This window comes from Dicentrarchus labrax, unplaced genomic scaffold (assembly GCF_905237075.1).
Source record: "Dicentrarchus labrax unplaced genomic scaffold, dlabrax2021, whole genome shotgun sequence".
Lineage (NCBI taxonomy): Eukaryota > Metazoa > Chordata > Actinopteri > Moronidae > Dicentrarchus > Dicentrarchus labrax.
The window spans coordinates 10,330,977-10,342,591 of NW_026136719.1; the positions used below are offsets into that span (position 1 = coordinate 10,330,977).

Consider the following 11,615-nt stretch of genomic DNA (forward strand, 5'->3'; position numbering starts at 1 on the left):
AAAACCTTCACTTTCAAAATCAGTCACAGCCAACTGTTATTGCATTTCATCTACAACTAACTCTGTACTGTAAAGCGACAAATAAATTAACCTTCTAACCTTGCAAACTGCACAAAACAGAGACAGACTAAACTGCTGTAGAGTACTGAAGGAACAGTAAGGAAGTGCCATGTGAAAGGTTAATGCAACATTATGCAAGTAAACACATTCACAATTCCTTGAAAGTAAGCAGATTCCTGCTCTGACCTCCACACCCATGACTGTAGGTGTATGACACAATGTCTGTGTGAGTGGAAACATTAATAAGGACATTAAAACTTTGTCTTTTTGACAAAATAAAAGCCTTGGATCGAATTTGATCAAATAACATTTAGGTTTGGTTGATTTGAGATCATATAAAGCACTTTTAGCTCCATCTTGTGTCTTAATTACTTTTAAAAAAAATAATGGAACTGTGCTGATTTTTAAACTCTGCGTTAAATTATTCATTTTGTTCCGGCAAGTTACCGATTTTACAATGTTTGGGTTTTCTTTTTAGGCTAATTTACACTTGTACTTGCCATTTTATGTCATTTTGCACTTACACATCACCATATCTCATAGAGAATTAACTTTTCAATCTATGCATTTATTTGATAACTATAGTACTCAGATTAACCTTTTACAAAACACATGATCAGGTTATATAATACAACAAAAGTTATTCAAATAAGCTCCACCTCATCCAGCTACAACATTAATACACTGCTCCCATGTAATAATTATACAACATTATAATCATATAATAACACTGAATAACTGCATAATGACAAAGTATATTTCCTCTTGCATTAGAAAAGTATGCAGTTAAAAGTACCAAAAAGCAAATACAACAATGGCTCAGCGTCATAGAGAAGAAAGCATATTAAGTTTGTAGTAGTCAAAAAATGTAAATATATAATACAGACAGAGAATTGTATAAAAAGTTCCTAAATATCAGGAAAACTAATCTCTGATTCAATATTAACAGGAAATAATCTGTTAAAAACTCATCCAAAACTCTCGTTTTACACAGTTTATCAGTTGTTCTGTACTGTTATTGTTATGCATTGAATATAATATGAAAAATCCATAAAATATGTCACTCTGTCAGGACTCATCGGTTGATATATGATAAAGGGGCCCTATAAAGAAAAAGGTTGACATCCCCAATCTCAGTCAAATCACCCAGTTTATTCTTTCTCAGCAGACATTAAGTGCATGTAAATCATTGCGTCACGGGAGTGAACAATAATGGTGATTCAAAGAAAAGGTCTCCTGCACCAAATGTTTTAATTGCATGAAAAACACGATTAGGCCTCTGTGTTATGCTTTCAGTACCAAGAATCTCTCAGTCACAGTCACATTTTAAAGATAATAGTATTGTAGTGTGCGGAAGAAAGTCCATCTAGCTTCTTAAAAGCTAATATCAACACATTGTCATAGAGTCAGTAGACGTATGTTTATACCCTCGGAGCATTATTGCAGATTTAATACATGTATATGAAAGCTTTTATAGAGCAGTGCACTTCAACAAATTCAAGAAAATCTCAGTTTCAGGCTCAAAACTGGCAGAATGAAGCTGAGTCAAACTATGAATAGAAGTTTTACAAGCTGAAATGAATTCCACACTTGGCGACTTCCTCTTCATAGTTGAGGTTCTCGAGGGTGTAAACCCCAACTTAAGTAATATTTTGGGTTTAACCTCAGAAAACTGTGTCATGAAGTTGGTTGGGAAGTTTCTAAACAAAACAGAGAGAGGTCAGCTGCAGGCTGGTGAAATAAACACCACAGCAATGTGAGTGTGTTAGGAGATGTTGTCTTTTGTTTATTTTGTGTCTCTGATTCAGACACTCATATGAATTGTTTTCTATGTTCTGCTGCCCTTTTATTGTATATTATGTGTGTATTGGTGGGTACTGTGGTTAGGTGAGTAGCTGCAACTAAACAGAGAATTAATAAAGGAAAACATCTGACAGGTCATCTGCACAATGCCCACAATGCAAAGATGTCCTATAGTTAACATGTGCCTGTTAGGCTCCCAGAAGTAAAAAAAGAGGCCCTGTCTTCCTGTACATTATATAACTTAAATGCTACCAACAGTGAACTGCAAATATCTGATCTGTCTTTACTGTTGTGTGCCTTTCTTTTCTTTTTACTGATTACATGTTTTATTATTCTTTATTGTGAGGATAAACATGTAGTCAATTCTAGTCTTTTCTGTTCTGGTGCATGACAACGAAGTAAAAGTGGCACAAACGCAATCTGGAAATACTAAAAATGATTTATTTGTTCACGTGAGCTGTGTGGAGCTGTGGCCAAACTTCTGTATAAAATCCTGGGTGATTTAAATACAGCAATGCATAATTAACCTATTTAAATTAAATTGTTTCACATTTAAAACCTAAAAATATTCAAACTAACAACAAAAGCAGTTGAAGAACATTTTCTTCCGAATTGCAGTGGAGAAAGGTGTCATTAAATTATAGTGAAAATACTTAATGAGCAGGCTGTGTCTCTAAATGGTAAGTGTGATGATTAATGGGATGTTTTTTGTTAGTTTTGTTTTGCTAACATTTATGTTGGTTTTAAAAAAAAAAATTGGTCCCATCTGACAAAACACCAAAAGACAGTGGTGGAGGAAGTATTCAGATGGCAGCAACACCGTAATGCTAAAATAAGGAATAAGCAAAATGTGTGTATTTAAAAATCTTAATAAATAAAAAGTATACAACTTAATTAAATGCCAAAAAAGGAGTCAGAAAATAGTCAATGTGAGTGAAACAGAGGCATTAATGTGTAAACAGCGTTTTACAGTTAGTCGCCTCTAAAAACAGTTAAATGAAAGTATAAAATATCATAAACCTGGAGTTAAGTAAGTGAAGCACTCTTCTTTTTTTATTTCTAGCATTAAAAATTAAAATTACATCATGGGTTAAGGTCAAAAACAAGGGAGGGGGTGAAGCGACGGGAGGAAGTGGGTTGGACCTGCGGTAACACTCGCTCCTGATTGGCTGTTTCTGGGTTTCTCGGTGTTTAAATAGCCAATCACGTCGCTCTCTTCAGTATGTGTAGAGGCTCCGGTGCACCGCCTGCTCTCTCTCGGTGGAAGACCGCGTCCGAGTGACAGCCCGTCTCTGCTCTTACCTTACTCACTTAACTCAAGTGCAATGGAGGAATCAAGTAGTTGACGTTTCCTGCTGCAACCTTCTCTTTTTTAAGCTTTCTTCCCGCTCGATCACCGCGATCCTGAACTCTTCGGCGACTTTTTTTTTTTACGAGCTTTTGAACCAACCGGAAAAAAAAAACATGAAGTACATCATCGGCATCGGCGGGTGAGTTTCTACCGGATGAATGACTGCTGGAGCTAAGGGGGGGTGCTAACCGAGCTGCTAGGCCGTAAAAGGCCGACACACGTGGGGAGGGCGGTCATGACATCCGTTGAATTGACGTTTTCTTTTTTTTTTTTTGTTTGTTTGAACCGCTGTTGTAGTTATTGAGTAAGCAGATATGTCCTTGTTGTTTTTACTGTTTACACTCGGAGGTTAGTCGTCTCCGGTAAACAATAAACAAAGCTACTGGTTACAACCATGTAATGGAGATAAGTCAGCCCGCCATATGCCCTGTTGACGCACCCTTTTTTTTACTTTCGCTGTGATGTATATATTAATGCATAAAATCCATTAAATGTAAAATGTTGTGTTATTGTATAAGTAGCTGATCTAACGCTGTTGTTGTTTACTTATAACTGTTTTTTAAATCAGTGATAACTAACTGGATATTATAATTTCTACCCATTTAATAATGTAGGAAAATGTTAAATGTGTAACTGCATTATCAAATACATGTTCCAGATACAGTGTTTTTTTTTTTTATGTGTCAGTCTAATCATTAATGCACCAGCTTTACGACTCTATGTGTGGGTTGCATCATCCACCATTCATTGCCATGTTATTGCTTTGTGCCACGCAGAGTAACCAATGGAGGGAAAACCACCCTCACCAACAGGCTGATCAAGAACCTGCCCAACTGTTGTGTGGTACACCAGGACGACTTCTTCAAGGTGAGCCTCACATGCACACATTGCGTCTATACATTTTTGGATATAGTTAAGCAAAGGGAATCGCTCTGAGTAACACATGTTGGTGTGGTGTTAACACTTTGCTGCCTGTGTTGTACAGTTTTGATCTAGTGTGTAAAAACGCTATCAGAGCCTTCCCTATAGCAGAGTGTAGCACTAGTCGTATGTACCTGGGTACATCTTATCAATGTATGTTTCAGCCCCAAGATCAGATTGAAGTTGGTGAAGATGGCTTTAAGCAGTACGATGGTAAGCCTGGGTTTTTATGAAAGGTTTGTGTGTATGTGAATGTGTGTTTTGTTGTGTGTTGCTGTGAGATTGCTTTATTTGTAATCTGCATGCAATATTGACGGGCTTTAACACTGAACACGTTTCTAACTTGCTCTTTGCAATTTTTTGTATGCTCTTTCCTTTTTTCCTTCCCCCTTCTGCTCTTCAGTCATCACTGCTTTGGACATGGACGCCATGATGAGTACGATCTACGCATGGTTGGAGAACCCGGTGAAGTTTGAGAAGTCTCATGGCGTTAATAACACCCTGGATACAGAGATTGTCCCAAAGTCTGACCATAAGGAGGATGAGGAGACTCACATCCTTATTGTGGAGGGCTTCCTGCTCTACACCTACGGGTAAGAATATGTGTTGACAACATTTGTGTTGGTTGTTTCTCGCTGTAAAAGAAATGGGACCAGTAGATTTATTTATCTCTACTCCTGCAGACCTTTGATCGACGTGCTGAACCAACGTTACTTTATTTCCATCCCATATGAAGAATGCAAAAAGAGGAGGTGGTAAGTGTTCAGACACTTTGCTTAACTGGTGTTTGTATTCTACTCTACTGTTGTATTTACCATATATAATTGTTGTTGTCGTCTCTGTGTAGCTCTAGGAACTACGCGGTGCCAGACCCCCCCGGCCTGTTCGATGGCCACGTCTGGCCCATGTATCTGAAACACAAGAACATCATGGAGACATCAAGTGTTGACATCTGTAAGTTTGTGTGCACGGGCTTTTTTGTAATGGCTTTTCTGTGTCTTTATTTTGCATGCAAAGATTCAAAGATTCTCTCATTGATTTAAATGTACATTTCCTGTTACAGTGCAGCTAGATGGAACCAAGTCAAAGGAACAGCTGTTCAACTTTGTCTACGGCGACATCCTGAATAACATCCAGAAGTCTCTTTAACAAACAAAGGTACACAAACCGTCTGACTGTCCGGTAATGAAATAATTCTATAAAAAAAAAAAAGTGAGTTTTTGATCATTTTTGTTTTTCCTTTTTTGCAGGTCATCCGATCGGCTAAAAGTAGCATATACTCAGCCTGCAAGCAGAAGACCGCCTTGCCTTAAGTTTTCTACCTGGCAGCTCATTCAGCTGACTGCTATGATTTTTATGAAAATGTAAATTTTTAACTGACGGCATCAAATGCTGGCATGACTTTTATATCGACCATATTTATTGCTTTGTTACAGCCTACACTCGAAAGAGAGTTGATGGACTTATTCAGAGGATGATTGCACTCAGTTGCATATGTCAATAAATGACCTCCTACCAATTCTGTGGTCTTGTGGTGATCATTTTAAGGAGATGGTGCCCTCTCTCCAGCTGTTACACCGACAGGAAAGTGAAACCCTACATAATGTAACTTCTGAGTCCACATTTGTAAACAGCAGTTTTCATCAACCCTTAAACGCCCCGGGGCAGCTGCTAAGTTAAGCACAGTGTGTGCAGAAGGCTTTCACTATCTTGCTCTCAGGCAACAGTTGGTGTGGGTGATAAGTGTGGAGTCACAAGGTTGAACCATGTGGTGTCCAGTTCAGAGCAAAACCCTTATCTAAATACAGACAGACGGGCAATTTCCCTGGAAGTGTTAAAATACATTTATAATTGCGTATTTTCCAAGATCTCTGTAGTTGGTTTAACAGAGCAATAGCTTTGTGTTATAGAGAGAAGACTAAGTAAATCACATCACATATCATTTTATGTAGGTAAATATACTCATGATAATGGACCACGGTGTTGGTTGCACATGACGTATATAATGTATGTGATCTTTTTATTCCACCAAGGCATAATATTAAAAGACTTGTGTACATTGGTTTGAGTACCTGGCTGCTGTGAATGGGACCAAGCGGTCCAGAATTTCTGGGCAGGAAAGTAGCATCACTGGATGCAAGCAGACCATCACTTGGCGCAAGTGGAAAAAAAATATGGTGGATAACCAGATTTCCCTCCCACACCAATGTTTTGAGTGAATGTCTTCAGAGCAGCGGTTTAATCCAATACGCAAAGACATTTATTTTGAAAGATGCTTTAACCCAGTTACAATAAATAAACTGAACCATTTGGTTGGATTCTCTATAAAGCTGCGGTAACCTTTATGGTTGCAAACACTGCTTAATGTGTTATTACAGCAGGCACACACGTGTTTATCTGTATATTCCTGTTTTATGTGTTTAAACACACAATATGTGGTTCAATGTAATATATTATAAGACGGGCTGTGTCCTGTATGTATGAGCTATGACTTTTTAACTGAAATAATTCCAGTTAGTGCAATTAGGCAATCTTATAATACAGCAGTAGGCCCATGCATTAATATTGTCTGTGTGTCAGTACAACATTTATTGTAATGTAAATGAAAAATCAAAACTATCCAACTCATGGTTGTGTCACGCCCTCTGAGGGAGTGAAACCGATTTCTTGTCCTTTCTTCACTCCACTGTGAAAGCATATGTTATGTAATGTTACTATAGACACATATGGAAGTAGGTCAGAGCTCCTGGCTTACATATGAGAAGTAGTTCCCCCCCCTTGTTGTATAATCCATTGTAGTTACCGTTTAAAAGATCAGTTTCAATACAATATGCATTCATTTTTAGTAAAAGTAAATAAATCTAACTGCTGTTTTTTTTGTTTTTTTTTCCAACTAACTTGCCTTTGAAGATGAACTACATGCTATTTTTGAATTTCTGCCTGAAACATTTTTCCATTTAAGAGTCACTGTTTTCCCACTTTCCCTCAAATGTTGATATTACGCTGCATGCAGGACAAATGGAGGTCTGACAAACAGAGCACGTGTTGTATTATTCACAGAGCACAAAGCAGCTCTTATGGGTTCCTCTGGTTCCAGACAGACTGCCTGATTGACACATCAGTGACTCTGCAGCAACAGCACAGACAGACGTTGAACATCTGTCTTATGAAGCATGTTTTTCAGTGCATTTTTAGTTTTTTAGTTATAGTTTATAACTGAGGTTTTCTTGTCATATTTATGCATTTTGATGGCCTCAAATAACTAACAGTATTTACTCCATCCATTTCCTCTGCGGTACATTTCCTCCTGTATGTCCTCACAAACATAAATGTTCACAACCTTTCTGAACTTCTCTTTTTTGGTGTGGCCTGTGATGGTTGTGATTGTTACGACATATATACATTCATCAACTCTAAAACAGAACCCCAAGTTAAATAATATATGTCATTTGAACTCCAGAATATTCTTTGCTTGCTACTAGATTAGATTTAATTTAAGTTCACAAATTGTTGTAAGGATGGAGTTTGAATAGGTCAGACTACCAGTACATTCACATGTATAAAGAGAGAGAGAGAGAGAGAGAGAGAGAGAGATAGTGAGTGGGAGATCCTATTACAATCTTTTCCATCTTGGGAATTTCCTTCAGCTTACTTTAGTATCAAGTAGGACAAACACTAAAATGCTTCACCCCATCTGTTTACAATGCGATGCTTTAGCTTGGACCAAACTTTCCAAGGCAGCAAGCTTTACTTTGTGTTCATTTTTGTTAACGATATGTCCATTTTTTCAGTGTTTTCTATGCGACTCTTGTTCAAAACCATGTACTCTGTGTGCTGACGTCCTCATATGGCTCAACATTTTGACAGTAACTCATAAAATGCTTAACTTCAACGTGTTAATTTCCTCAAAGGCTAGCTAACTCATTTTAAAACGGGTGTTACTTCACAATGTGCGCTAGCGGGTTGGTCTAGACTTAAATGTGAGAGATAAGCAGTTATGTAACCTTGACTGCTGCTGGCAAGGCCTCCCTGGGACAAAAAAAAATTATCACTATTTCAGGTCTGCTCTCTGGCATTGCTGCATACATTTTACTGCCCTCTACTTCTCTAATACTTTACCTTTCTGTGACTTTTCTTACTATACACAGCAATGTGTTGGTCTAGTCAGGGAAAGCTTGAAATGTTCAACATAAACATTATTTTTACTGAAGTGGGTCCTGACTTGCAGAATCTAGGTTACTGTTAACTCATTGTCTTAAGATTCAATATTTCATGGATGGATAGCAGCGTGGTGGTAGAGGAGAGGATAGCGGTCTTCTGACACCCGTACTGCCTCTGGACTACAACAAACCCTGCAGTTTTCTAAACCGCACCTACCACCACACAAGGGGTTATGAGGGTTGCTGTACTGGCTCTTTCTGGATCCTGTTTATGCATGTGAGCGAATGTGTGTCTGCCTGCCTCTCTGTCTGCATGGGTGTGAGTGTGTCTGTGCTGCGCCCGTCTCCTCACACACCTCTCCACAGTGCATCCAAAAAGCAGAGGAAGCAACAGTCTGCTGTGGTTGACTCAAATAGAGCATACAAACAACACCATAAATCCTCCCTTCAGACCTCTAACTCCATACAGTTAAGGTTTGGATTATCACATCTCTACCTCACGCAGGTCAGACAGGACACGGCTGTGCAACCACTAACTGTCCTGGCAGTATAGAGTTGACTGTGACTCTGTGGCTGCTTGTCTGAAAACAATTTCTTTGTTTTGATCACAGCTCTGCAATGCATCCTTTAACATACTCCCTTCTGTTTTCTTCTGCTACCCAACCAAAGAAAACAACAACGACAAGGCACATTCATTTAATCAAATCATCCTTTCCCTCCACCGCAACTACGCTGCTCTTCAAAGCCGCCCTCACAGCCTAGGAGTTGTTTCTATTTTTACGGCTTTTACTACAGTCTAAGAGGAGCCCATGAAACCAGCCATTCGTGCCATAAAACCTTTTGTGACGATCAGGGTTGTTGTAAGGACTTGTTTTGAAAATGTGATCCTCTAAAGCCAACATGGCAGTGAGCTGAGCGGAGTTAATGCCACACCTGTGGGGCCGATGTGAAGACAGCTTTTCGCCTACTGTGGTTGACCGGCTCTGTCTGTGTTTATGCTGAGTGGAACTGGCCTGGGGAGAATTTACACCACAGTGCAGACACAACAAGGCACTCTGTAACCCATACATGGCATTAGACACTTAAATGGTACACACTTCACTACTTCTGCCACAACACACAGGTGGTGGTAAGCATTAAGGTCCTTTACGTCAGTGTAAGTGGCAATACCACAGTTTAAAAATACGCAGTTACAAGTAACAGTGCAGTCAAAGTCTTACTGAAATAAAGTTACATAAACATTATACTGAGGTGTTTTGTAAAATGACCCCATTTAAAGTGTTAACAGAGGCTATATTTCATTATTGGATTATCTCTACTGAACCATCGACATATAAAAAGCAATTAAGAACTCCAGGGGCCCCCGAAAGCTCCACGGTCACTGTGTCAACTGGTTTGTACTGATTTAACTAAAAATGTGTTTATGCTAATTATATTATTAGATTACACACTACTAAAATATAATATTAACTGATAAGGGCTTAAAGGTGGATCCTGCTTTATTACCTACTTTTTACATTTTGTACAACCTGTTTTGGTATCGTACAAACAAATAAACAAATGGACAAAAAGAAAAAAGACAATGGAAGCCAAGATTTTTAATGTAATCCGTTACTCCCCAAGCCTGTTATTATATAATACAACATATCATCTAATACTAAATCAGTGGTTCCCAAACGTTTTGGCTTATGACCTCTGAATAAAAAGTAATGTAGTTGGGGCCAGTTGCTGTTAGCAGTTTAACAAAAACGGCATTAAAGGACCAGTGTGTAAAATTTCTATCTATTGGCAGAAATTGTTATCTAATATTCATAGATATGTTTCCATTAGTGTATAATCGTTGTGTCTTTGTTACCTTTGAATGAGTTGTTTTTATCTACATTGTCCACCATGTTTCTAGAATGGACAAACCAAACACTGACTCTAGATAGGGCCTTTTGTGATTGTTGTAAGTTTTGCAGCCACAGTAGTTTCTCCTATGCTTGGAAGGCTGAGCTGTATTCAAATGGTTGCAATCTGCAGCTTCACCATTAGATGCAACTAAATCCTACACACTTGTCCTTTAAGTATCTAAATAACTGAGGCTCAAAGAAGAAAACATGCACAAAATATTTCACAAAAAAAAAAACCAACATAAAATATTGTTGTGCAAAGTTGTGGTGGTTACATAGTAAACTGTTATGCTTAAATATCTACTCTGTACCATCTGTTGAGTCACAGAAACCTAATTACTAATGTTCTCCATGCCCACTTATCCAGACATGCGTATGTAGAGTTATATAAGACCTGCTTGAGAAGGGAAAGTAACCTCACTCACTGTCTCTTTGGTCAAAAACACCACAGAGAGATATGTTTTCCAGAACCTTCAATCCAGCTCTTCACATGGTACACAGCGTGCATGAATACTACCACACCAACCGAATGGTAAAACCTGAGGGAAATAATAACATGATGCAACCATCAGTGTGGGCCCGAGGACCATATCCTGTTATGGTGGGTCTGGGAGAGGCCTGGTGCTGCCAGTCTGAAGCAGACCACAGCCTCCCACTCCTCATCCATCTGAATCACTGTTTACTTAGACAGGAAGGCCGTCCACTATACAACATCATCATCTGCTGCTGCTCCATGTCTGTGACTCGCTTGTGGCTTTGGCAAGGGGGGGAGTTTGTGTTTTCCCCGACGGCCAAGTTTCTAAAAGCAGACACAAGCTAAAACCAAACGCTTGGAGGACTATGGCCCAGCCTCGGAAACCACTGCTTCTCTGAGCTGTCTACCTCTGAAGCCTCAAATGGCCCCTCCTCCTGGAAAAACAGAGCCCTACTCAATCAAAGTATTAACTAATTAAGAGCAGATCCTGTCAGAGATTCAGTTGGCAAAATATTATTATGCCAAAGTAAAAACAAAATTAGTAATTGAGTTTTTTTTTAAGTGAATAAATAAAATATACATGAGAAAATCAAACTGAGAACCTTGAGGTGCGACTGAAAGTTCACAGAAAAGTGGAGATGTTTTTGTCTTTTAAAATGTTTTATGAACGTGTGAATTACCGGTTATTGGTCCGATTTTACAACAAAATCGACCTTTTTCACAGCAGCTATTTTGACAAACACAGGTGTTTGCCCTACTAACTCATTAAGGCTCTGTTCCATTTAGTGTAGCAGAGTTTTAGCCAACATGCACAACAGCAGCACCCAGACTGTTTGACTTGAATGGAACTGAACCTTAATCAGTAGCAATGGTAGCACCCATGTTTACCCTACTATTTCATGTCAAAATGGCTGCTGTGAAAAAGGCCTTTTGTTTTGTATATTATCCCATTG

General features: G+C 38.7%; 1 protein-coding gene across 2 annotated transcripts; it reads left to right on the forward strand.

The window, feature by feature from the left end:
* The first annotated feature begins 3,084 nt into the window (after window positions 1-3,084).
* On the forward strand, window positions 3,085-5,654 carry mibp2 (muscle-specific beta 1 integrin binding protein 2). 2 transcript variants are annotated; one of them, XM_051379275.1, is made up of 8 exons: window positions 3,085-3,353; window positions 3,991-4,081; window positions 4,300-4,348; window positions 4,539-4,728; window positions 4,819-4,890; window positions 4,983-5,089; window positions 5,199-5,293; window positions 5,386-5,654. In XM_051379275.1, the coding sequence occupies exons 1-7, from the start codon at window positions 3,328-3,330 to the stop codon at window positions 5,282-5,284; spliced, it is 621 nt and encodes a 206-aa protein (XP_051235235.1). In that variant the 5' UTR covers window positions 3,085-3,327; the 3' UTR covers window positions 5,285-5,293; window positions 5,386-5,654. The 2 variants fall into 2 exon arrangements, with proteins under 2 accessions (XP_051235235.1, XP_051235236.1); XM_051379276.1 differs by lacking the exons at window positions 3,085-3,353; window positions 4,300-4,348.
* Window positions 5,655-11,615: the final 5,961 nt, after the last annotated feature.